General features: G+C 41.2%; 1 protein-coding gene across 5 annotated transcripts in view; it reads left to right on the top strand.

The window, feature by feature from the left end:
- Positions 1–27,115, top strand: part of clasrp (CLK4-associating serine/arginine rich protein) — a 116,021-nt gene that overhangs the window by 22,522 nt on the left and 66,384 nt on the right. For all 5 annotated transcript variants that reach the window (XR_009514878.1, XR_009514877.1, XR_009514879.1 and 2 more), the window contains 4 exons: positions 1,759–1,843; positions 6,668–6,810; positions 18,534–18,630; positions 20,070–20,148. Coding sequence is in view for 2 of the 5 variants with exons in the window: in XM_059985179.1 (XP_059841162.1) it covers positions 1,759–1,843; positions 6,668–6,810; positions 18,534–18,630; positions 20,070–20,148 (404 nt within the window). In the remaining 3 variants the exon portion in view is untranslated. The remainder of the gene's footprint in view (positions 1–1,758; positions 1,844–6,667; positions 6,811–18,533; positions 18,631–20,069; positions 20,149–27,115) is intronic.

The following is a 27,115-nucleotide window of genomic DNA, read 5'->3' as shown; positions in this document are numbered from 1 at the left end:
ACAGCCACCAATGGCAGTGAATTCCACAGATTCACCACCCTCTGGCTAAAGAAATTCCTCTTTACCTCTGTTCTAAATGGATGTTCTTCTATTCTTTGGCTGTGCCCTCTGGTCCTAGACTCCCCACCAAAAGAAACACTGTCTTCACATCCACTCTTACCTAGGCCTTTCAAAATAAGGTAGATTTCAATGAGGTTCCCCTTCATTCTTCTCAATTCCAACGAGTAAAGACCCAGAGCTTTTAATCACTGCTCGTATGATAAGCCTTTCATTCCTGGAATCAAACTCGTGAACCTCCTCTGAACCTTCTCCAATAACCATATAACAGTTACAGCACGGAAACAGGCCATCTCAGCCCTTCTAATCCATGCCGAACGCTTACTCTCACCTAGTCCCACCGACCTGCACTCAGCCCATAACCCTCTATTCCTTTCCTGTCCAAATACCTATACAATTTTACTTTAAATGACAATATCAAACCTGCTTCTACCACTTCTACTGGAAGCTCGTTCCACACAGCTACCACTCTCTGAGTAAGGAAATTCCCCCTCGTGTTACCCCTAACTTTTGCCCCCTAACTCTCAACTCATGTCCTCTTGTTTGAATCTCCCTTACTCTCAATGAAAAAGCCTATCCACACCAACTCTATGTATCCCCCTCATAATTTAAGTACCTCTATCAGGTCCCCCCTCAACCTTCTACGCTTCAAAGAATAAAGACCTAAATAAAGACCAATGTCAGCATATCCTTTCAAAACTGCTTACAATACTCCAAGTGAGGTTTCACCAATGACTCAGCATTACATCCTTGCTTTAATATTCCAGTCTTCTCGAAATGAATGCAATATTGCATTCACTTTCCTCACCACCGATCCTATCTGCAGATGAACCTTTAGGGAATCCTGCACAAGGACTCCAAAATTCTTTTGCACTCGATTTTTTGTATTTTCTTCCTGTTTAGAAAGTAGTCTGTGCTTTAATTCCTTCTACCAAAGTGCCATTTGATTAGAGAACACAGTAGATACCCTTTGGTCCACAATATTGTGTTGAACTTTTAACCTACTCTTAAGATCAATCTAACCCTTCCCTTCTACATAGCCCTCCATTTTTACACCATTCATGTGCCTATCTAAGAATTTCTTAAATGTCCCTAATGTATCTGACTCTACCAACAGCCCTGTCAGTGCGTCTCATCATTCTGTGTAGGGGAGAAAGAAGCTTAACCTTTGGCAGCTGTTATACCGCCCTCCAGTCACCTTAAAATGAAGCCCTAATGTAATAGCGATTTCCACCCTGGGGAAGAGATCTCTGGCTGTCCACTTTATGTATGCCTGTTATCATCTTGTACACCCCTCTCAAGTTGCCTCCCTTGTTTAGGGAAGTCACCTGGCCGATCTTTCTCACTTCAGTGGGACAGCACAGTACCAGCAACTGAAGTCCAATTCCTACCGCTGCCTATAAGGAGTCTGTACGTTCTCTCTGCAACCTTGTGGGTTCCTCCCACAGGTTAGTAGGTTAATTGGTCATCATAAGTTGTCCTGTGATTAGGCTAGAGTTAAATTGGGAATTGGTGTGTGGCGCAGCCGTAAGGGCCTATTCTGCACTGTATCTCAATAATAATGATAATAACCTTCAGCCGCATGGTGGTTAGAGCCAGAGGTGATAGAGATTACCCTGGCGAAGTCACCTCTGGGCCCAGTGGGTTATTTTCTTTGTGGCCACCAGCCTCCTGACACTCACTTTTTCCTTTGCATTCCAGTTGCTGAGGAGCAGTGCCTATACCAGATCTACATCGATGAGCTATACGGAGGCATGCAGAAGCCTAATGAAGATGAGAAGAAGAAGTATGTGCAAGATCCAGGGGGAGGGAGGGTAGAACACAAAATAACTATGCATTGTCTTTTTTTGATGTTCTCTGGTCCCCTCTGATACCATAGTGACCAAGTGGACCAGATTTGTACTGAGTGTGCCCTTAATACCCTTTGTGAGTAGGGGCTAGAGGGGTGGGTGGGAGGGTGAAGGGAAATCGTGTGCACTGCTTCTACCTCTGTTACCTGCTGAGGGTTGTTAGAGTGCCCAGCTGTTACCCCATCCCACCCCACATTACTAGCTTGTGGTCTGTCCTTGTTGCAAGTGTCAGCCTCTGCAAGGCTGAGTCGTCAACAGAGGAAGTGTTTAAAAATTGGGGGAGAAAATATTCAAAGTTAAAAATTAATTTATTATCAATATGTATATGTCACCATATGTTACCCTGAGATTCATTTTCTTGTATGCATTCATAGCTATATTGGTAAAAATTCCGTAACGTTGATAAATAATTTCTGTTTGATTCTCAGCTCATTTTGAGTTCCTGGCCCTCCATTACATTGACAATAAGGCCATAAAATCAATGGACATAGGAACAAATTAGGCCATTCAGCCCATCTAGTTTGTTTCATCATTCTGTCATGCTGATTTATTATCTCTCTCAACACCACTCCTTCTGCCTTCTTCTCATAACCTTTGATGCCCTTACTAATAACTCTTGGCTCTCAAGTCCTTAAAAGTTGCATTTCATTGTTACTCACTCTGCATAAAATCAGCTTAACTATCATAGTATCAGCTCACATTTATATTTATTTATAGAACGACACAGATCAGGCCCTTCCAGCCCAAACCATGGCCTAATTGTCGGACAGTTTGCGATGACCAGTTTAACTACTAACCAGTACATCTCTGGACTGGGAGGGAACTGGAGCACTCGGACAAAACCCCCACTGTCAAGGGGAGAACGTTCAAACTCCTTACAGGCAGCAATGTCAGGAACTGAACCCTGGACGTAACCACTAGGCTAATGTGCCACCCTGATGAAGAACCGTCAGCCCAAATGAACAGAGGAGTGTGTAGTGAATTCTAAACCTAATGACCTGGCCTGCTCAGCAGTCTGTGGCAACAAATTACACCGATTCACCATCCTCTGGCTAAAGAGATTCTTTCCCATCTGTTTTGTAGGGTTGTCCATTTGTTCTGAGGCTGTGCCCTCTGGTCGTAGATTCCCCCCCCCCCCCCCATCCTAAACGCCTAGTGACTACAGGCCTAGAGTGAATTGCTCCTGTTAGGGTAGACTCAGTAACAAAATAATCCACCCTGTCCCCTTAAAATCACACAATTCTAGAGTGTGATACCTTCTGCATCATGGCTTATGTTGAATTGAATCGTCCGGGATTATAAAGTCTTTCAGTCTTCCAGATGAAGTGAAATCTGCAAATCTTAAACCATTCACTAAGGACAGCTGTTGAAGATTCAGATTTTAAGAAATCTTCCATGTATGTATTTTCATGTTTCATCTCTTAGAAATTCTGCAATTACATTCAATGTTTTCAAATTGGCTTCTTCTTTGCATTCAGATTTCTGAAGGATCCATGAACATTACCTCATTATTTTCCTCTCTCTAGATGTATAGTTCTTAATGTAGCTTGCAGTATTTTTTTCAGAATTAGGTTTATTATCACTAAGCAACACACTCAAAATGCTGGAGGAATTCAGCAGGCCAGGCAGCATCTATGGAAAAGAGTACAGTTGATATTTCAGGCTGAGACCCTGCCGCAGGACTGGAGGAAAAAAGCTGAGGAGTAGAGTTAAAAGGTTGGGGGAGGGGGGACACAAGGTGATAGTTGAAACCTGAAAGGGGGGGGTGGGAGGAATGAAGTCAAGAGTTGAGAATTAAATGGTGAAAGAGATACAGGGCTAGAGGAGGAGGAGTCTGATAGAAAAGGACAGAAGGCCATGGAAGAAAGGGAAGGGGGAAGGAGCACCAGAAGGAGGTGATGGGTGGGCAAAGAGATAAGGTGAGAGAGGGAAAAAGGGATGGGGAATGGTATGGGGCTGGTGGTGGTGGGGACTTTACTGGAAGTTTGAGAATCAAATGTTGATGCCATCAGGTTGGAGACTACCCAGATGGAATGAGGTGGTGTTCTTCCAACATGTGGTCTCATCAAGGCAGTGCAGGAAGCCATGGACAGCCATATCATAATGGGGTGTGAAATTAAAATGGGTGGCCACTGGAAAATCCTGCTTTTTCTGGTGGACAGTGAGCAGGTGTTTGGCAGTTTTCTGCAGTCCTACCGAAGGTTTTTGGCTGGAAATGTCGACTGTACTCTTTTCCATAGATGCTGCCGGGCCTGCTGAGTTCCTCCAGCATTCTGTGTGTGTTGCTTGGATTTTCAGCACCTGGATTTTCTCTTGTTTGTGATTAGATTATTATCACTGACCTATAGTGTGAAATTTATTGTTCTGTGGCAGCATTATGGTGCTTTACATAAAATGCATTATAATATACTGTCTTGTTATATTATGCAGCTGATATATTTACATCTTGTATTCCACCTGGGTAGCCTGAATATCGATGGCATGAATATCGATTTCTCCTTCTGGTGAACAAATACCCACTGCCCCCTGACCTTCACCTATCACCTTCCAGCCAGCCTCCTTCCCCTCCCTCCACCTTTTTATTTTGGTGTCTTCCCCCCCCCAACTTCCTTCTCAGTCCAGAAGAAAGGTCTTGGCCTGAAATGTCAACTGTTTACTTTTTTTCCATAGGTGCTGCCTGACTTGCTGAGTTTCTTCAGCATTTTGTGTATGTTGTTTTTGATTTCCAGCATCTGCAGACTTGCTTGTGGTATTATACAGTATGTGTATTATGTATATAATTACATAAATTATACTATGTATTACACTGTGCTGCTGCTGCAAAACATGTGCCAGTGGTAATAAACTTCTGATCCACAGAATTCACTACACACCCCTCTGTTCATTCGGGCTGACGGTTCTTCATCAGGGTGGCACATTAGCCCAGTGGTTACGTCCAGGGTTCAGTTCCTGACATTGCTGCCTGTAAGGAGTTTGAACGTTCTCCCCGTGACATTGTGGGTTTTCTCCGAGTACTCTGGTTCCCTCCCACAGTCCAGAGATGTACTGGTTAGTAGTTCAATTGGTCGTCACAAGCTGTCCGATAATTAGGCTACGGTTATAGAGGTGAGTTTCCAGGCGAGCTGCTCTTTGGGCTGGAAGGGCCTGATCTGTGTTGTTCTATAAATAAATAATAAATGTGAGCTGATATGATGATATTTAAGCTGATTTTATGCGGAGTGAGTAACAATGAAATGCAACTTTTAAGGACTTGAGAGCCATGAGTAGGACACATCATCCAGCCTTCGAGCCTGTTGGCCACTTAGTAAAATAGAACCTAAACTAATTTTGGCCTCAATGTCACTTAGCTGCTTTCTATCCATTCTCCTTGACTTCACGGTAGTGTAGCAGTTATCATTAAGGTATTAGAGCCCCAGCGATCGAGGTTCAGTTCCCATTGCTGTCTGTAAGGAGATTGTAGGTTCTCCCCGTGGCTGCATGGTTTTCCTCCAGGTGCTCTGGTTTCCTCCCACATTCCAAAGATGCACGGGTTGGAGTTAGTAAGTTATGGGCATGCTATGTTGGTGCCAGAACTGGAAGCATTCATAGGTTGCCCAGTGCAATCCTTGCTGATTTGATTTGACACTAACAATGTATTTCACTATCTTTCAATGTACATGTGACAAATAAATCTTTAATCCATTTTGATGTAAGCTCTCAGCATCTGCCTTGCATATATTCAATGACTATGTTCACTTATATCTGGAGTAGAGATTTACATTTCTTTGTAAGAAGAAATTCATCCTTATTTCCATCTGAAAAGGGCAGTCACCATTTCTAGAACACAGAACAACACAACATAGTATAGGCTTTTTGGCTCATGATGTGCCAAATATGACACTCCCCTCCTACATAGCCCTCCATTTTAATGCCCATAATGTATCTGCTCCTAACATCACCCCTGGCAGGATGTTCCACACACTAACCACTCTGTTTTTAAAAATAACCTCTGACTTGCCTCTGTACTTTCCTCCAATCACCTTAAAATTCTGTCCCCTCATATTATCCATTTCCACTCTGGGAAAAAGTCTTTGGCTTTCCACTTGATCTATACCTCTTACCTGACACCTCTATAGTTTCTGCAATTAATCTTCCACTGTGGGAAGTATCCTGTCTGTATTCCCCTGTCAAAATCTTGTATGTTTCAATAAGATCACCCTTCGTTTTTCCATTTTCCGGTGAACATAACAAATAATCCATATAAGACAAACTCTGGATCCCAGAATTCAGTCTAATCAATGGTCCCTGCACTGTCTCCATTGTAATTCTATCCCTCCTTAAAGATGGGCACAGTACACAGTACATCAAACTGCACACACTACATTAGCTGAGGTCCCACCCTTGCCCTGTGTAGTTGCATCAAAACTCCCCTCCATATAGAAGCCAGAGAGAATGCCCAAATTCCTGGGTACTGCAAAGAATGACTGCTTAAGTCTATCTTTTTTTTATTGATAAAGCACTAGAACAGCCTCTAACTGTACAGCTTTGTTGAGTAAACCCACGTGGTCATGAGGAGAAAATTCAAATTCATTATAGGATAATGGCAGGACTTGAACCTGAATCACTGGTGCTGTAATACCATTTTGCTAACCGCTACTCTACTGTGGCTCCCTCTGCGAATAATGATTTACTTTTGCATTATTGCGCAGCCATGTTGATCAGCGTAGGAATTTTTCCCATTGAATGACCTGCTAGCCACTTATCCACCTTGTCCCCAACAGGTTAGCAGAGAAGAAAGCATCGATTGGCTACACTTACGATGACTGCTCAGTAACTACAGATGAGAAGGCAGAGGAGAAAGATGAAGACTACGAGGATGACTCAGATGAGAAGAGTGATTCTGATGAAGAGATACCAGACATAGGTGAGCTGTAAATTATACACAGGAAATTCTGCAGAAGCCGGAAATCCGGAGCAACACCCTCACAAAATGCTGAAGGAACTCAGCAGGTCTGGCAACATCTGTGGAGAGGAGTAAACAGTCGAGGTTTTAGGCCTAGACCGTAAACCGACTGTTTATTCATCTTCATGAATGCTGCATGACCTGCAGAGTCCTTCCAGTAATTTGGGTGCTGAGCTGTGCAAGGGGAAGCTCGCTGGCTGGAACAGCAGGGGGTGCTGTTGAATGTTTAAACTGAAAGGGAATAAGTTAGGTAGCAGCAGAAATTATTCACAGGGTTGGTTAATACATAACAACAAATGTTGCATTCTTAACCTGAGGGTTTTCCTGTGGTTAAACATTTGGCTTCCAGAGAGATTAAGACTGAGAAAGTTAATAAAGTTGTGAAGTAAATGCCCACGGAAATTGTTGTTGTTGTTGTTGTGGTAGTGGTCTGTCGGTTATGCCATTCGCGTTTAGGGCAGCAATGAAGACCTTCAATCTCTGCTGGTGTTCAGGGCTTCCTTCATCATGTCAGTAGCTTCATCTTGATTTTCACCACTATCAGTCACGCAAGTCCTGCGTGGAGACTCAGGAATGCCATTGTACTCGTGTAGAAAGATTCTTCATTGTTGTTTCTGTAATAGTTTCCAGAGGCCCAATCATTGGTAGGAGCAGAGAACTTGGATGAGGTTACCCACAGGTCAGCGAAGCTCATATAAAAGCAGAGATTCACGGGTATTTGGACATTCTGGAAGCCCAATCAGTGGCAAGAGCAGAACGGCCATTGTGGGAGTAGGCCAGAGGTGAGAGTAGGAGGGTCAGGCTTTGACTCGAGACTTCGACGAGAAGAGGCTGAGGCCAAAAGAAACAAGTTGGAAGGGTAGTTTTCCCTTTCATTATTGCTGATTTGGTCTTGTTTGCCCATTGTACAGTGCAGGCAGGATGGCAGATAGGGCAATAGAATGCTCCTCCTCTAGGATGTGGGAATGATTGTGTCCCTGATGACTACACTTGCAGGAAGTACAGCCAACTCCAGCTCTTGAAAGACCGCATTAAGGAGCTGGAGCTGGAGTTGAACAAACTAAGGATGATCCGGGAGGAAGAGCAATTGATAAGTAAAACTTTTGAGTGGGTGGTTGCACCCTGAGTGGAGAATTCAGGGAGTAGGAGGGTGAACACCGAGATAGGTAAAGGGAGAAAGAAGCCAGTGCAGGATTCCCCTTTGGCTGTTCCCCTGAGTAACAGGTTTACCCTGTTGGATACTGCTGGGGGGGGGTGACCTATCTGGGCAAGGCAGCAGCAGCCTGACCAATAGCACTATGATCGGCTCTGAGTTTCAGAAGGGTAGGATGAGGTCAGGCGGAGCATTAGTCATATGGGACGATAATTAAAGAGGACAGATAGAAGATTCTGTGGCAGCAAAAGAGATGCCAGGATAATGTGTTGCCTCCTGGGTGCTGGGGTCCAGGATGTCTCTGAGCAGTTGCAGAATATCCTCGAAGGGGAGGGTGAGCAGCCAGAGATTATGGTACCGATGACATAGACAGAAGAGGGGTAGAGGTCCTGCACAGTAAGTTTAAGGATTTAGGGAGGAGGCTGAAGACCTGTAGATGGTTTATATTCAACATGGAGGTTGACCAATGGTGTTCTGCAGGAATCTGTTCTGGGACTCCTGCTCTTTGTGATTTTTATAAATGACCTGAATGAGGAAGTAGAAGGGTGAATTAATAAGTTTGCTGATAGAAAAGTTGGGGGTGTTGTGGATAGTGGAGGGTTGTCAGAGGTTGCAGCGAGACATTGATAAGATGCAGAACTGGGCTGAGAAGTGGCAGGTGGAGTTCAACCCAGATAAGTGTGAAGTGGTTCATTTTGGTAGGTCAAATTTGAAGACAGAATATAAATGGTAAACTCTTGGCAGTGTGGAGGATCAGCAAGATCTTAGGCTGGTGTCCATAGGACCTGGTGCACAGGTTGACAGTGTTGTTAAAAAGATATATGGTGTGATGGCCTTCATGAACCATGGGATTGAGTTCATGTTCCTTGAGGTAATGGTAAAGCTACATAAGACCTTGGTTAGACCCCACTTAGAGTATAGTCGGCCCTCCTTATCCGCGGGGGATTGGTTCCAAGAACCCCCCCCCCCCCCAGATACCAGAAATCGCGGATGCTCAAGTCCCTTATTTAACCTGAAGCAGCGCGGTGGTCTTTAGGACCTAGCGGAACTTGGACTTTATTTAACATGTTCAGAGTGGTGGACATTAGGAGTGGCTAGCTCTGAATCTGCGATGTTTCTGTTCACGAAAATAATCACGATCGTGATTGAAAATAAGGTGGAAGTAATAAAGCGATCGGAAAGAGGTGAAACACCATCGGTCATTGGAAAAGCGTTAGGCTACAGTCAGTCAACGATTGGAACAATTTTAATGGAGCATTTGAAAGGCCCTGCCCAATGAAAGCTACGATTATTACTAAGCAATGCAGTGGTTTAATTATTGAAATACGTATGTTTCTTAAGTGTTTTATATGCATGGAAAGGTAAAATATGTACTATATACTAAAAAAAACATTTGACTAACTGGCGCTAAATAATACCGGATGTACCTGTTCCAACTTCAAATCTGACTTAAAGACGGACTCAGGAATGGAGCTCATTCATAACCCAGGGACTGCTTGTACTTTTAAGTCATTTCTAGATTACTTATAATACCTAATACAATGTAAATGCTATGTAAATAGTTGTTATACTGTATTGTTTAGGGAATAATGACAAGAAAAAATAGTCTGTACATGCTTAAACAACGAGTGTTGGAGAGAGAACTTCCGAGTTTTCTTGTTCCGCGGTTGGTTGAATCCACGCATGTGGAATCCACGGATAAGGAGGGCCGACTGTACTGTGTTCAGTTCTGGTCACCTCACTACAGGGAGGATGTGGATACTATAGAGGGAATGCGGAAGAGATTTACAACGATGTTGCCTGGATTGGAGAGTATGTCTTTTGAGAATAGGTTGAGTGAACTTGACCTTTCCTCCTTGGAGCGACAGAGGATGAGAGGTGACCTGAAGAGGTGTATAAGATGATGAGGGGCATTGATCATGTGGATACCCAGAGGCTTTCTCCCAGGGGTGAAGTGGCTAACATGAGGGGGCATAGTTTTAAGATGCTTGGAAGTAGGTACAAGGGGGGCGTCAGAGTTAAGTTTTTCACACAGAGGTGGATGTGTGTTAAGCACTGCCAACGATGATGGTAGAGGTGGATACAATAGGGTCTTTTAAGAGACTCCTAGATAGGTACATGGAGCTTAGTAAAATAGAAGACTATGTGCTAGGGAAATTCTAGACAGTTTCTGGAGTAGGTTACATAGTCAGCATGACATTGTGGGCTGAAGGGCCTGTAATGTACTGTAGATTTCTGTACTCTATGTTCTAACAGTTTTGTTTGACCAGTCAAGGTTGTTAGCCCTGAGCTAAACCCTTGAATCTGGAGGACTGGTGGGCCACTCTTAGTCTGGTCTCCACCCTTTGACCAGTTTGGCATGGGTGACCCTACTAAGAACCAAAGCATAAACTCCTGGCTCCAGCTAACATAGCTGCCTGGGTCATTGAGGCATGCAAACCTCCAGACCGAAAATCAAGTCATGGTTTTCTTGGAGGACTGGGAAATTGATATTGGTATTAATTTCCATTTGTACCTGAGTCGCAGTGGTTTGTGTAGAAGTGATTTGGAATTATCAATGCTATTTGTTTATTATGACCACATGTACAGTGATACAGTGAAATGCTTGTTCATACAGATCAAGTCATTACACAGTGCAGTGATGTAGAACAAGGTCAAACAGTAACAATGCAGAATAAAGTGTAAAAGCTACTGAACAAGTGCAGTGCAGGTAAGCGATAAACTGCAAGATCATTGCAAGGTCGATTGTGAGGCCAAGAGTCCATCTTCTCTTACAAGAGGTTCATTCCAGAGATTGATAACAGCGGGGTAGAGTCTGTCCTTGAGCTTGGTAGAATATCTGGAGTGGGTGTGGTATTTAATTATGCTGGTTGCTTTACTGAGGTAGTGAAAAGTGTAGTCAGTCTTTTAAATGGGGGGTATTACAATGCAACTAGCTATTTGCACTAGAAGTGTTCTGGACTGTCTTACTGTATAAGAGTCTGATAAGACCATAAGACATTGGAACAGAGTTGGGCCATTCAGCCCATCGAGTCAGCTCTACCATTTCATCAAGGCTAATCCATTTCCCCCTCAACCAATTCTGCTGCATTCTCCCCATAACCTTTCGCATCCTGACCAATCAAGAACCTATCAAACTCTGCCTTAAGTACACCCAATGACCTGGCCTTCACAGCCGCCTGTGGGAACGAATTCCACAGATTCACCACCGTCTAGCGAAAGAAATTCCTCATCTCCTTACTAAATGGATGTCCCTCTATTCTGAGGCTTTGCCCTCTGGTCCTAGACTCTTTCACCACAGGAAACATCCTCTCTGCATCCACTCTAACCAGGCCTTTCATTATTCAATAGGTTTCAATGAGATTCCTCACTCATTCTTCAAAATTCAACAAGTAAAGGCCCGGAGCCTTCAATCACTCATACAATGAGTCTTTCATTCTTGAATTCATTCTCCCGAACCTCTTCTGAACTCTCTCCAATGTCGGCACATCCTTTCCTAAATACAGGCCCGAAAATGCTCACGATACTCACCAGAGCTTTGAAAAACCTCAGCATTACATCCTTGCTCTTATATTCTAGTCTGCTCAAAATGAATACTAACATAGCATTTGCCTTCCCACTGCCAACTCACCCTGCAAATTAATCTTTAGGGAGTTCTGCACGAGGACTTGTAAGTCCCTTTGCACCCAAGATTTTTGAATTTTGTCCCTGTTTAGAAAATAGTCTATGCTTTTATTCCTTCTACCAAAGTGCATGACCATACACTTCCCAGCACTGTATTCCATCTGCTACTTCTTTGCCTATTCTCCTAATCTGTCTAAGTCCTCCTGCAGGCTGCCTGCTTCCTCAACGCTACCTGCCCCTTCACGTAGCTTTGTATTTCCGCACAATTGGCCACAAAGTCATCAATTCCATCATCCAAATTATTAATGTATAATGTAAAAAGAAGTGGTCCCGACACAGACCCCTGTGGAACACCACTCATTTCGGTGGCCCTTTATTCCCACTCTTTGCCTCCTGCCAATCAGCCGCTGCTTTATCCGTGCTAGAATCTTTCCAGTAATACCATGGGCTCTTATCTTATTCAGCTGCCTCATGTGTAGCACTTTGTCAAAGCCCTTCTGATAGAGAAGACTGATGCAAAATACTTAATAATTTAATTCTCCATTTCCTTGTCCCCCAATACTACATCCCCAGTGTAATTTTCCTTCAGTCCAATATTTACTCTCTCCTCTCTTTTACTCTGTATGTATCTGAAAAACTTTTGGTATCGTCTTTGAAATTATTGGTTAGCTTACCTTTATATTTCATCATTTTCCTCTTTATGACTTTTTTAGTTGCCCTCTGTTGGTTGACTTCTTACTAATTTTTGCTCTATTATATGTCTTCTCTTTTGCTTTTATGTTGCCTTTGACTTGCCTTATCAACCATGTTTGTGTCATCCTGCCTTTAGAATACTACTTCTTTGGGATGTATCTATCCTGCGCCTTCCGAATTGCTCCCAAAAATTCCAACCATTGCTGCTCTGCCATCATCCCTGTTGGTGTTCTTTTCCAATCAATTCTGGGCAACTCCTCTCTCTTGCCGTAAAACTGTAAAACTGACTTTAGCGTCTCCCTCTGAAGCTGCAGGGTGAACTCTTATCATATTATGATCACTGTCTCCTCAGGGTTCCTTTACCATAAGCTCCCTAATCAAATCTGTTTCATTAGGGTTAGGGTTAATGCATTAAACAACACCCTAATGCATTACACAATACCCAGTCCAGAGTAGCTGATCCTCCAGTGGGCTCAGCCACAAGCTGCTCTAAAAAGCCATCTAGTAAACATTCTACAAATTCTCTCTCTTGGGATCCAGCACCAACCTCATTTTCCCCAATCTACCTGCATATTGAAATCCCCCATAACTATTATAACATTGCCCTTTTGACATGCTTTTTCTATTGTAGCCCACATTCTGGCTACTGTTTGGAGGTCTGTATATAACTCCCATCAAAGTCTTTTTACCCTTGCAGTTGCCTTAGCCCCACCCACAATGATTCAACACCTTCCGATCCTATGTCACTTCTTTCTAATGATTTGATTTCATTTTTTGGCAACAGAACCACACCAACCCCTTTCGATACACTGTATATCCTTGGATGTTAAGCTCCCAACTGTAATGTTCTTTCAACCACAATTCAGTGATGCACACAATGTCCTGTCTGCCAAGTTCTAACTGCGCTACAAAATTATCTACCTTATTCTGTATACTGCTTGCATTTAAATATAACATCTTCAGTCCTGTACGTGTCACCTTTTTCAATTTTGTCCCCTTTTTACTCTGAAACTCATCCCACTGTCTGCAATTTTGCCCCGTCATCTTACTGTCCTTCCTGACGGTCTTACTACACATTGCCTTCACTTGTAAATCAACAGGCCTATTTCATTCCTATGCCAAATTAGTTTAAACCCTCTCCAACAGCTCTAGCCTGCAAGGATATTAGTCCCACTCATGTACAGTTGTAACCTATCACTCCTGTATAGATCATATATTTCCCAGAAGGGATCACAATGATCCAGAAATCTGAACCCCTGACCCCTGCAGCAGTTCCTCAGCCACACATTCATCTGCCAGATCATCTTGCTCTTACCATCACTGGCATATGCCACAGGCAGCAATCCAGAGATTACTACCTTGGCAGTTCTCCTTTTCAGCTTTCTACCTAGCTGCCTTAAATCCCTCATCAGGACCTCCTCGTCTTTCCTGCTTAAGTAATTGGTGCCGATATGTACCACAATTTCTGGTTGCTCACCATCTCCCTTTAGAATGATGTGAACCTGATCCAAGACGTCCCTTGCCTTGACACCCCTGAGGCAACTTACCGTCCATTGACTCTATCATCTGCATGCACAAAATATCGTGTCTGTTCCTCTAATTATGGAATCCCCTGTAACTACTGCATTCTTCTTCTCCCCCCTCCCTTCTGAGCCACTGTACGAGGCTCAGTGTCAGAGACCCAATTGCTGCAGCTTCCCCCACCTTTGTTAGGTTGTCCCCCTCAGCAGTATCCAAAATGGTGCACTTACTATTGAGGGGAAAGGCCACAGGGGTACTCTGCACTGGCTGGCTATTTCCCTTCCCTCTCCTGAAAGGTCATCCATTTACCTGCCTCTTGCAACTTAGCGGTGACTGCCTCTCAGTAACTTCTATCTATCAACTCCTCAGTTTCCCTTATGATCCGAAGGTCATTGACTTGGAGCTCCAGTTCCTTAACACTTCCTTTGAGAAGCTGCAGCTCAGTGCACCTGGTGTAGATGTAGAAGGGGGTCCAGAATTTCCACAGCTGTTGTAAATCTAGTCAAGAAGAAAAGAGCTTACGAAAGGTTCAAAAAACTAGGTAGTGATAGGAATCTAGAGGGTTATACAGCTAGCAGGAAGGAGCTTAAGAATGAAATTAGCAGAGCCAGAAGGGGCCATGAGAAGGCCTTGGCGGACAGGATTAAGGAAAACCCATGTGAAAAGCAAGAGGATAAGACCTGAGAGAATAGGACTAATCAAGTGTGACAGTGGAAAAGTGTGTATGGAACCAAAGGAAATAGCGGAGGTACTTAATGCATATTTTGCTTCAGTATTCACTATGAAAAAGGATCTTGGCAATTGTAGGGATGACTTGCAGTGGACTGAAAAGCTTGAGCATGTAGATATTAAGGAAGAGAATGTGCTGAAGCTTTTGGAAAGCATCAAGTTGGATAAGTCACTGGGATCAGACGGGATGTATCCCAGGCTACTGTGGAAAGCAGGGGAGGAGATTGCTGAGTCTCTGGCAATGATCTTTGCATCATCAATGAGGACAGGAGAGGTTCCAGAGGATTAGAGGGTTAGAGATTTTGTTTCCTTATTCAAAGAAGGGAGTAGGAATAGCCCAGGAAATTATAACCAGTGAGTCTTACTTCAGTGATTGATAAGTTCATGGAGAAGATCCTGAGAGGCAGGACTTATGAACATTTGGAGAGGCATAATGTGATTAGGAATAGTCAGCATGGCTTTGTGAAAGGCAGGTCGTGCCTTACGAGCCTGATTGAATTATTTGAGGATGTGGCTAAACACATTGATGAAGGTAGAGCTGTAGATGTAGTGTATATGGATTTTAGCAAGGCATTTGATAAGGTATCCCATGCAAGGCTTATTGAGAAAGTAAGGAGGCATGGGATCCAAGGGGACATTGCTTTGTGGATCCAGAACTGGCTTGCCCACAGAAGGCAAAGAGTGGTTGTAGATGGGTCATATTCTGCATGGAGGCCAGTGACCAGTGATGTGCCTCAGGGATCTGTTCTGGGACCCCTACTCTGTGATTTTTATAAATGACTTGGATGAGGAAGTAGGGGGATGGGTTAGTAAATTTGCTGATGACACAAAGGTTGGGGGTGTTGTGGATAGTGTGGAGGGCTGTCAGAGGTTACAGTGGGGCATTGATGGGGTGCAAAACTGGGCTGAGAAGTGGCAGATGGAGTTCAACCCAGATATTGTGGGGTGGTTCATTTTGGTAGGTTAAATATGATGGCAGAATATAGCATTAATGGTAAGACTCTTGGCAGTGTGGAGAATCAGAGGGATCTTGGGATCCGAGTCCATAGGACACTCAAAGCTGCTACCAGGTTGACTCTGTGGTTAAGAAGGCATGCAGTGCATTGGCCTTTATCAATCATGGGATTGAGGTAATGTTGCAGCTCTATAGGACCCTGGTCTGACCCCACTTGGAGTACTGTGTTCAGTTTGGTCGCCTCACTACAGGAAGGATGTGGAAACTATAAAAAGGGTGCAGAGGAGATTTACAAGGATGTTGCCTCGATTGAGGAGCATGCTTTATGAGATTAGGTTGAGTGAACTCGGCCTTTTTTTCTTGGAGCGATGGAGAATGAGAGGTGACCTGATAGAGGTGTATAAGATGATGAGAGGCATTGATAGTGTGGATAGTCAGAGGCTTTTCCCCAGGGTTGAAATAGCTAACATGAGAGGGCACAGTTTTTAGGTGCTTGGAAGTAGGTACGGAGATGTCAGGGCTAAGTTTTTTACGCAGAGAGTGGTGAGTACGTGGAATGGGCTGACGGCTGCCGTGGTGGAGGCGGGAACAATAAGGTCTTTTAAGAGACTCTTGGATGGCTACATGGAGCTTAGTAAAATGGAGGGCTATGGGTAAAGCCTAGGTAGTTCTAAGGTAGGGACATGTTCAGCACAGCTTTCTGGGCTGAAGGGCCTGTGTTGTGCTGCATGTTTTCTATGTTTCTATCTCACACAAAGAACACGACACAGCCATTCTCACTGCTCTAACTATGCACTAACAGATGAAGAAAAAGGAGAAACTCATTAGATACTTAGCTGGTCCAAGCCTAAACTGAAGTTTTATAAGCCAAAGCCTCGCCACTCACTCTGATCTACTCCAACAGTGGTCACACTGCTTGTCCTTGCTTTACTTTTATTGGCCCTTGACTGTAGGCTGATGAGAGGAAAAATCCCTTGAAAGCTCTGCACTCTTGCTCCCAGGTCTGTGTGAGGCCTCCTCCTCCTCCTGCGACTGTACCGCCGAGAAAAAAGTAACAGTGAGATAGTATCTGTCCTTGAGCCTGGTAATAAGAAAAGGTGAGCTGCTCCTTTGAGCTGGAACCTGAAATACATGTTGTGTATGCCTCTCCTAAATTGTCACTCACCTGGTTTCACCTGTCATTTGCTGGCTGAACTCTTTCCCTTCCCCCCCACTTTCTTACTTTGACTTATTGCACTTTCCTTTCCAGGCCCATTGAAGGGTCTGGGTCTAAAACATGGACTCTCAGTTCCTCTCCATAGACGCTGCTAAGTTCCTCCAGCATTGTGTGTGTGTTACTCTGGTTAATCATTAAGATGGAAAGCCTCAGAAGCACTTTGCAGTAACAGAGCATCTGTACCATAAACATGAGACCTGAGTTGCTAATTAACCTACAATGAGTTTCAAGGTGAAGCGTGTGTTCCATTTAATTTTATCAAATATCATGTGATGTCAATCAGCTGAGCCAAGATTATTGCTTTAGGGTAAGTTACATTGGTAGGTTTTGAAGTTTCGTTGTTTAGGGAATCTCAGCAGGCAGGTTGAAAGCCAGAATTGGATTTTTTGTAGCACCATTCACATCCCTTTAAACACATCCCAGACTGCTTTACAGTCGCCGAAGCACTTTTATAATTGAACAAAATTAAAGATTTTCCATTTTGGTCATGTTTGAGAGAGAGAACTGCAGTTTTTCAAATACTGCCTCCCGGATGGTTGTAAGGAGAAGAGGGCATTCCCTGAACAGTGAGGGTCCTTCACAATGGATGTCACCTCCATTGAGAACATTTTCAAAAGGAGGGACTACAACCAGAGGCCTCAAGAGTAGGGTGGCGGGAGATTGGGGCAGAGAGAAAAAATGGATTATCCATGAAAAAATGGCGAAGCTGAATCAATTGGCCAAATGGCCTAATTCTGCTCCTATATCATAGAGTTTAGCCCTTTTCAATTATTTTGTTTTTTATTATTCTAAACTCTTTATAGAATAAGACCAATCTTATCTCATGAGACCACCTTCTGAATTCTGAATTCAGATTCTTACAGATACATGTAGAGATGGCCCAAGTTCTGTTTTATTCAAAAGACCTGCAATAAATATACAGAATTATGAGGAGTATAGATAAGGTAAATGCAAGCAGGCTTCTTCCATCAAGGTCAGGTGGGACTACAGTGCGAGGTTATAGGTTAAGGATGAAAGGTGAAAAGTTTAAGGGGAACATAAGGGGAACCTTCTTCACTCAGAGGATAGTGAGAGTGTGGAATGAGCTGCCAGCGCAAGTGGTGCATGAGAGCTCGACTTCAACGTTTAATATAAGTTTAGATATGTACATGGATGGGAGGGGTATGACGTCTAATGGTTTGGGTACAGGTCGATGGGAGTAGGCAGTTTAAATGGTTCGGCATGGACTAGATGGGCCGAAAAGCCTGTTTCTGTGCTGTACCTCTCTGACTTTTAGTAATAGGAACAGAATTGGGTCATTCAGCCCATCGAGTCAGCTCTACCGTCCGATCATGACTGATATACTATCCCTCTCAACCCCAGTCTCCTGCCTTCTCCCCATAACCTTTGATGTCCTTACTAATCAAGAACCTATCAATCTCTGCTTTAAATATCCTAATGACTTGGCCTCCACAGGCGTCGGTGCCGCTGAATTCCACTGATTCACCACCTTATGACTGGAGAAATTTCTCCATCTCTGCTCTAAAGGGATGTCCTTGTATTCTGAGGCTGTGTCTTCTGGTCCTGAATTCCCCTACTATTGTAAACATCCTCTCTATCTAGGCCTTTCAATATTCAATGAGGTGTTTTGACAATGAGAATGTTCTTTTTACATAGAAATGATTGGAAAGAATCATGGGTGTCGGAATGTACGGTGATCTGTATACTTTTCTGGAAATGAAACAGAATTGTTGGCTGCTAACTTAATTGATTAACACTTGGAGGTTTCTGAATGTTTAAGTCTTGCCTTTCAGATGTTGAAGTGGACGTTGATGAATTAAACACTGAACAGACCTTGGAGCTGAACAAACTTGCTACCACTTATGGGATGTCTGAAGGCGACTTTGTCAGGTGAGGCGAGCTTTTCCCTTTTCTCTCTCTGCTGATCGACCCACCCCATTTCCTCCCATCAGCCCATTACTCACAGATTCCCAACTGCGTTCCCCAACTCTCCATTTGGTTCCATGCTTCACCTTCCTTTCCTATCTGATTCCATCACCTGCAACCCTTTGTTGCCGCTACCCATCTACTCCCAGCCTCAGACACTATTCCTACCCTCCCCTCCTCCATCAGCTTATCACCTTTCGTCAGCTGGATTCACCTATCACCTGCTAGTTTTTGCTCATCCCCATCCCCACAACTCTATACCCGCTATCTCTGCTTTATCTTTCCATTCAGATGAAGGGTCTCAGCACAAAACGTCATCTGTCCATCTCCCTGCACAGATGCTGCCTGACCCGCTGAGTTTGTAGAATTCACTAAAACATTTCTGTTGATTGGTGGATATGCAGCATCTTGTGTGGTTCCAAGTCAGTCAGAGGAGAAATGGTTTCTGGTTCATTCTTATGTTCTGAGTTGGTCCTCCAGTGATAGATGATGGTGGGACCTATGAAGGGTACACTTTCCCTTTGGACTTGGGCAAGAAAAAGCTTGCATATATGTAGAACATTCTACACTCCCCATCATACTTTCCGGTGGAGTCACTTAGTTGATTGTGAAGGAAGAGAGCTCATTAGGTAGAAGAAGGTAGCTTCTAAGCTTAAAATAAATTATTATCAAAGTTATTTACAACACAAGTTCATTTTCTTGTGGGCATACTCAAATCTATATAATAATAACCATAACAGAATCAACGAAAGACCGCCGACTTCGGTGTTCAATCAGAGTGCCAAAGACAACAAACCGTGCAAATAGGAAAAGAAAGAAATAATAATATTAATAATTACCAACTAGGCTGGTGGCATAGTGGCATCAGTGCTGGACTCCTAAGTTCGAATCCAACTGGCTCCCCTGCACGCTTTCCATCCGTGCTGTGTTGAGCATCGAGCTAGCAACTCGACCTCGTAACAAAAAACTGGAGAATGCTACAGAAACGCCACATGATGAGCAATCACCAATAAGATCGGTGCAAAAAGATTGTCATGTCGGCGCCCTGGTGACTCCACCAGGAGTTAAGGGCATTCTTCTTTAAGCATTAAATATTGAGAACATAAGATGAGGAATACTTGAAAGTGAGCCCATTGGTCATGGGAACCACTTGTCCTACCATAGTCAAAACCTTCTGAAGAGAGGCATTTTATTACCCAACCTTTGCAATTAATTGACTCCCAATATTGGGCATTGGAGGGGATGGATGGGTGTTCCACTATCAAATTCCTTAGCCACCCTGGTGGACGTCCAGTACAAGGAACAAGGAATTACTGGTAGCTTCTTCATGATCTCCATTGTGTAGAGGGTAGGTTGAGGGTCTGTTGATGGGTGGTATAACTGGTCTTTATTTCTATTGGAAGGATGCTTCGGAAAGACAAAGAAGAAGTGGAGGCAATAAAACATGCCAAAGCCCTGGAGGAAGAGAAGGCAATGTACTCGGTAGGGAAATTTGTTCATCAGTGGTTCATTTAATATCAAAGAATGTATATAAAATCAAAAGTAACTTTTCTTTCTTTCTTTTTCAATCTTTATTATTATTAATATCAACATAATAAGATTAATACATAGATATTGGGATTACAAGCATACACATTTCAAATGAACATGTAAGAATACATAAGCAATAGTTACAATATAAATAAGTCACGGACGATACAAGTAACATATAAACAAAGCAAACCTAGGTATATCATAATATATATTTTAAAAAAAAACAAAGAAAAGAAAAAAAAATTTATGCAAGAAAAACTAATCTAACAATCTAATAACTAATAAGGAAAAAAAACGAAAGGGAAAAAAAGGAAAAAGAAAGGGCTGTTTATAATATCTAACAAGAATACAAAATCATCAGTGTCGTCAACTCCGATCCTCTCAACATATATAAAATCAAAACTGGAAAAACAAATAGGCTTGGAACAGGGTCACATTACATCATATGAAAATATTGAATAAATGGTCTCCATATCTTTTTCAAATTTAATAGAAGTATCAAATACAACACTTCTAATTTTTTCTAAATTTACATAACATAGTTTGAGAAAACCAATGAAATACGGTAGGAGGATTAATTTCTTTCCAATTCAACAAAATAGATCTTCTAGCCATTAATGTAAGAAATGCAATCGTTCGACAAGCAGAAGAGGATAAATGGCCTGAGTCCATCATTGGTAGACCAAAAATTGCAGTAATAGGATGAGGTTGTAAATCAGTGTTCAATACCGTGGAAATAATATCAAAAGTGTCTTTCCAATATTTTTTCAAAAGCGGACAAGACCAAAACATATGAGTTAAAGATGCTATCTCAGAATGACATCTGTCACAAATAGGATTTATATAGGAATAAAAATGAGCCAATTTATCCTTGGACATATGAGCCCTATGCACAACTTTAAACTGCGTAGTTATCCCAATTCTCAAAAGGGATAGTAAGGTTAAGTTCTCTTTCCTAATCGTCTTTAGTCTTATAGAAGGGCTCTGAACGTATCTTCATAATTATATTGTAGTGTTTTGATATTAGCCCTTTCTGAGAAGGATTTAGTTCAAACAAATTCTCCAAAATACCTGAAGACACAAGATTTGGAAAGGTAGGAAATACACTATTTAAGAAATTCCTAATCTGTAAATATAAAAAAAAAGAAATCTAGGCAAATTATATTTATTAGATAATTGTTCAAAAGACATAAAACAATTATCCAAAAATAAATCGGAAAATCGTAGTAATCCTTTAGTCTTCCAAGCTGAATAAGCTTGGTCTATAATAGAAGGATAAAAAAAGCAATTGGATGCAATAGGAATATTTTTAAAAAACTGAGTCAACCCAAAAAATTTCCGAAATTGAAACCATATACGTAAAGTATGTTTAAATATCGGATTGTTAATTCATTTCTGCAATTTAGAAAGAGCAAAGGGAAGAGAAGACCCTAAAATAGAACCCAGTGAAGATCCTTGTACAGATTTAATTTCCAGGTTCACCCAGTGAGGGCCAAAAGATATATCCCAATCCTTTAACCAACATATCAAATATCGGATATTTACTGTCCAATAATAAAATTTAAAATTAGGCAATGCCAATCCACCTTCCTTCCTTGCCTTCTGTAAATATTTTTTACCTAATCTGGGATTTTTATTCTGCCATATATATGAGGAAATTTTTGAATGAACATTAGCAAAAAAAGATTTCGGAATAAAAATTGATACTGCTTGAAATATATATAAAAACTTGGGTAAAATAACCATCTTAATAGCATTAATCCGACCTATCAGAGATAAAGATACTGGTGACCATTTAGTAAACAAACATTTAATCTGATCGATTAGGCGTAAAAAATTAACCTTAAATAAGTCCTTAAAATTTTTTGTAATTTTAATCCCTAAGTAAATAAGAGTCATTAACTAATTTAAAAGGTAAATTTCCATAAATTGGAACCTGTCTAGTTAAAGGAAACAATTCACTCTTATTAAGATTTAATTTATACCCGGAAAAATTACTAAATTGAGCCAACAATGATATAACTGCAGGAATGGATTTCTCAGGATCAGAAATAAATAATAATAAATCATTTGCATATAGTGATAGCTTATGTATATCCGTCCCACGATTAATGCCAAAAATGTTCTGTGATTCTCTGATAGCAGTTGCCAAGGGTTCTAAATCAATATCAAATAATAATGGACTCAGAGGACAGCCTTGTCTAGTACCCCGAAATAAACGAAAAAAAGGGAGATCTTTGATTGTTAGTAAACACCGAGGCTACTGGAGTATGATATGTCAGTTTAATCCAGGAAATGAATGTCGGACTAAAATTAACCTTCTCAAGCACAGTAAATAAGTATGGCCATTCAACTCTATCAAGTGCTTTCTCCGCATCTAATGAAATGACACATTCTGAAGTGCTATGTGAAGGAGTACAAACAATATTCAATAATCTCCTAACATTGAAAAAAAAATAGCGATTTTTAATAAAACCAGTTTGATCTTCCGAGATAATTTGAGGTAATACCTTCTCCAGCCTGGATGCCAGTAACTTGGAAAAGATCTTGGAATCTACATTCAATAAGGATATTGGTCTATAGGATGCACAGACAGTAGGGTCTTTATCTTTCTTCAATATTAAAGAAATTGAAGCTCTATAAAAAGATTGTGGCAGATTGCCCAATCTAATTGCTTCTTCAAAAACCCTGCATAACCAAGAAGAAAGAGTAGCAGAAAAACATTTAAAAAATTCTACTGTATACCCATCTGGACCTGGTGCTTTCTCAGAATTCATAGAGGAAATAACCCCTTTAATTTCTGCATCCGTAATAGGAGTTTCTAATATTGAAAGATCATCTGATGATAATTTTGGAAAATTCAATTTCCCAAGAAAATCACACATGGCATTATAATCATGAGGGAATTCGGAATGATACAGGGAGGTATAAAAATCTTGAAAAGATTTGTTTATCTTATCATGGTTAACTGTCATATCTCCATTCTGCTGACGAATCTTATTAATTTGACGTTTCACCAAAGCATTCTTCAATTGACTAGCTAACAGTTTACCCGATTTATCACTATTTATATAAAAATCAGATCTGGTTTTCATTAATTAATTTTCAATCGAAGATGTAAGTAATAAACTATGTTCCATTTGAAGTTCAACCCTTTGTTTGTAAAGCTCCTTACTAGGAGCAGTCGAATATTTCTTGTCAATCTCTTTAATTTTATCAACCAATAAAAGAGTTTCCTTCTTAATGCGTTTTCTCAAACCAGCGGAGTAGGAGATAATCTGACCACGTATATATGCTTTAAAAGTGTCCCAAAGTGTTCCGCAAGAACTATCATCCATGGAATTAGTTGAAAAGAAGAAATCGATCTGTTCCTTCATAAATTTAATAAAATCCGGATCTTGCTGTAAGGTAGAATCAAATCGCCATTGTCTAGCACTAGAAGCTGTATCCATAAATTTAATAGAAAGTTTTAATGGAGCATGGTCAGAGATGGCTATAATATCATAATTACAACCAATTACCAATGGAATAAAACAAGAGTCAATAAAAAAAATCAATTCTCGAGTAGGAATGATAAACATGTGAGAAAAATGAAAACTCTTTGTCCTTAGAATGCCGAAATCTCCAAATATCAAAAATTCCATTATCAGTCAAAAAAGAGTTAATATAAGTGGCCGACTTATTAGGTAAAGTCTGAGTAGGTATAGATCTGTCCAACAAAGGATTTAAACAACAATTAAAGTCACCACCCATTATTAACCTATATTCATTTAAGTTAGGTAGAGAAGTAAATAAAAGCTTAAAAAATCGGGATAATCCACATTTGGAGCATAAACATTAACCATAGCAACCTTTTTTTTTAAAAAGGAACCCAGTAATTATCAAAAATCTACCATTCGGATCCGAAAAAATATCGTGTTGGACAAATGCAATCGAGGAGTCAATAAAAATTGAAACTCCCTTTAATTTAGCATTCGCATTTGAATGGTACTGCTGACCCCTCCAAAACCTAAAAAAAAACGATGATTATCCTCTTTCCTCACATGAGTTTCTTGTACAAAAATAATATGTGCATTCGGTCTTTGGAATACTTTGAAAATCTTTTTCCGTTTAATCGGATGGTTTAAGCCATTAGTATTCCAAGAGACAAAATTAATGGTCTGAGCTATATTTCTGAAATCAACCCTTTGGTATATAAAGGGTTAACCAAATTATGAACTCATGCACCCGGAAGAAGAACAAAAATAAGGGGCGGACCCGGAAGTGATGACATGGCGGACATTTTAGTGGTTTAAAATCAGCCCAAGTGAAAAAACTAAAAAAAAACTGATATAAAGAACATAAGATTTAGAAAAAAACCTCCACCCCCCACCCAAGAGGAGAAAGCCCCTCCCCAGCCAGGAAAAGGCTGGGAAAAAAGAGAAATGAAACTAAATCTTACCCCCCCCCCCCCCCCGTATCAGCAGAAGGCAACTCCGTATATAAAGGAAAAAAAAAGATCCATCCAAACTCTAAAGAAATAATGATCACTATACTAAAACCAAACTTCTTAATACAATTGCTAATAAAAAAAAGCAAAAAGAATATAATCACTGGTAGCTTATAAATCGGGTTAAAACCCAAACAAACCAAAAAAAAATTTAAACTGTGATAAGAAATACATTAAAGGAAGAAGACGAGAGAGAGAAAAAAAATGGCGAAATCAAAAAAAAAGCCAAAAATATTTTAGAGAAGAAACCGCCATCTTAAGTAAAAAAAAAATTGCCTTCAAAGGATTAATAATAATGACCAAAGGTAAAGAACAGTGATTGAAGTAAGTAAAATAAAAAGATTAGTACATAGAAAAAAAAACTAACTAGAGTATAAAATATAGAGTAAACCTACACCAATAGCCAGAAACAAAATCTGGTTTAGGAAACAAAAACCATCTTGCAACGATCAAAATCACTCATTTATTAGAGATGAGAATCCACAGCAGTAGGGAAGTTCTCATTCAGAAAGCTTCAAGCTTCAGATTTAGAAAGGAAAACACTCCGTGATGCATTGGGAGGCGAAATTCTGAGCTTCGCAGGGTATAAGAGCGCAGGTTTTAGATTTTTCTCACAACATTCGGACATCAGAGGTTTAAAAAGAAGCCTTGACTTCATTACTTCTGGACTAAAATCCTCCACTAATCGAAAATTGAATTCTTGGAATTTGACCATCCCTACACGCCGAGCCACACGAATAAGTTGCTCTTTAACATGCACATAGTGAAATCGGACAATTACCACTGGTGGCTTAGCTGAAGCACTTGGTGATCGACGCATAATTCTGTGAGCACGATCAAGTAACTGAGGACTGTCTGGGAATACAGAAGGGAACGCATCCTTTAAAAGTTGAGCAAAATACTTCAAGGGGTCCCCTTGTTCAATACCTTCCGGGAGACCAAATATGCGTAAGTTCTGTCTTCTGGACAGACTTTCAAAGTCGATACTCTTGGCTTTAAGTGTTTCCACCTGTTTAATCATCAAAGTTAATTTCTGCTCCAGTTTTTCGATTATCAAGTCTCGCTTCCGAGCGTCCTCTTGCAAAGTTGCGATTAGTGCTTGCTGCTGGTTAACTACTGAATCAGTCTTATCCATATAATCCTGAAAAGCCTTTATATCTTCTTTGAAAATTTGTCTTTGTTCTTCAAATTTTTCATTTAAAACCTCCAATAACATTTCATAAGTCAATTCAGTGCACTTAGGATCGGTCTTTTTCTTCTTTCTGCCCCCGTTAGAGTCTTTCCCAGGGTCTCGCCCTTTAGATCTCAAAGGCATTTCTGTACTCATTTCTTCAAAGATAAGTCCAAAAAAGTAGCAAGAATCTTTTGGTATAGGTGAAAGTAAGTTAAATAAGGGTGATCATAGGTTAAAAAAGGTAAAGTTTATGGAGCGAATCTGGAACAGTGCTCACTCCATGAGCATCTCCTGCTGACCTCAAAAGTAACTTTCTTTTTATCAGTACATGTACATCACCACAAACAACCTTGAGATTTATTTTCCTGAGGGAATACTCAGCAAATCTATAGAATAGTAACTGCAACAGGATCAATGAAAGATCAAGTAGTGCATAGAAGACAGCAAACTACAAATGCAAATATAAATGAATAGCAATAAATAATGAGAGCATGAAATAACAAGATAAAGAGTTCTTAAAGTGAGATCATTGGTTGTGGGAACATCTCAATAGATGAGTGTAGTTTTCCCCTTTTGTTCAAGAGCCTAATAGAAACATAGAAAATAGGTGCAGGAGTAGGCCATTCGGCCCTTCGAGCCTGCACCGCCATTCAGTACAATCATGGCTGATCATCCAACTCAAAACCCTGTACCTGCTTTCTCTCCATACCCCCTGATCACTTTAGCCACAAGGACCATATCTAACTTCCTCTTAAATATAGCCAATGAACTGGCCTCAACTGTCTCCTGTGGCAGAGAATTCCACAGATTCACCACTCTCTGTGTGAAGAAGTTTTTCCTCATCTCGGTCCTAAAAGGCTTCCCCTTTATCCTTAAACTGTGACCCCTCATTCTGGACTTCCCCAACATTGGAAACAATCTTCCTGCATCTAGCCTGTCCAGTCCCTTTAGAATTTTATACATTTCAATAAGATCCCCCCTCAATCTTCTAAATTCCAGTGAGTATAAACAGTGGTTGAGGGTTAATAACTGTTCTTGAACCTGGTGTTGAGAACCTTGTGCCTTCTGCCTCATTGCAGCAGTGAAAAAAGAGCATGGCCTGGGTGGTGAGAATCTTTGATGATGGATGCTGCTTTCCTAAGACAGTGTTTCATGTAGATATTCTCAGTGGTTGGGAGGGCTTTACCCGTGATGTACAAGGCTGAATCCACTACCTTTTATAGGATTTTCTATTCAAAGGCATTGGTGTTCCC

The sequence above is a fragment of the Hypanus sabinus genome, chromosome 11 (assembly GCF_030144855.1).
Source record: "Hypanus sabinus isolate sHypSab1 chromosome 11, sHypSab1.hap1, whole genome shotgun sequence".
NCBI lineage: Eukaryota > Metazoa > Chordata > Chondrichthyes > Myliobatiformes > Dasyatidae > Hypanus > Hypanus sabinus.
The sequence above is the reverse complement of the archived record's forward strand: the minus strand, read 5'-3'. Positions and strand labels throughout refer to the sequence as shown.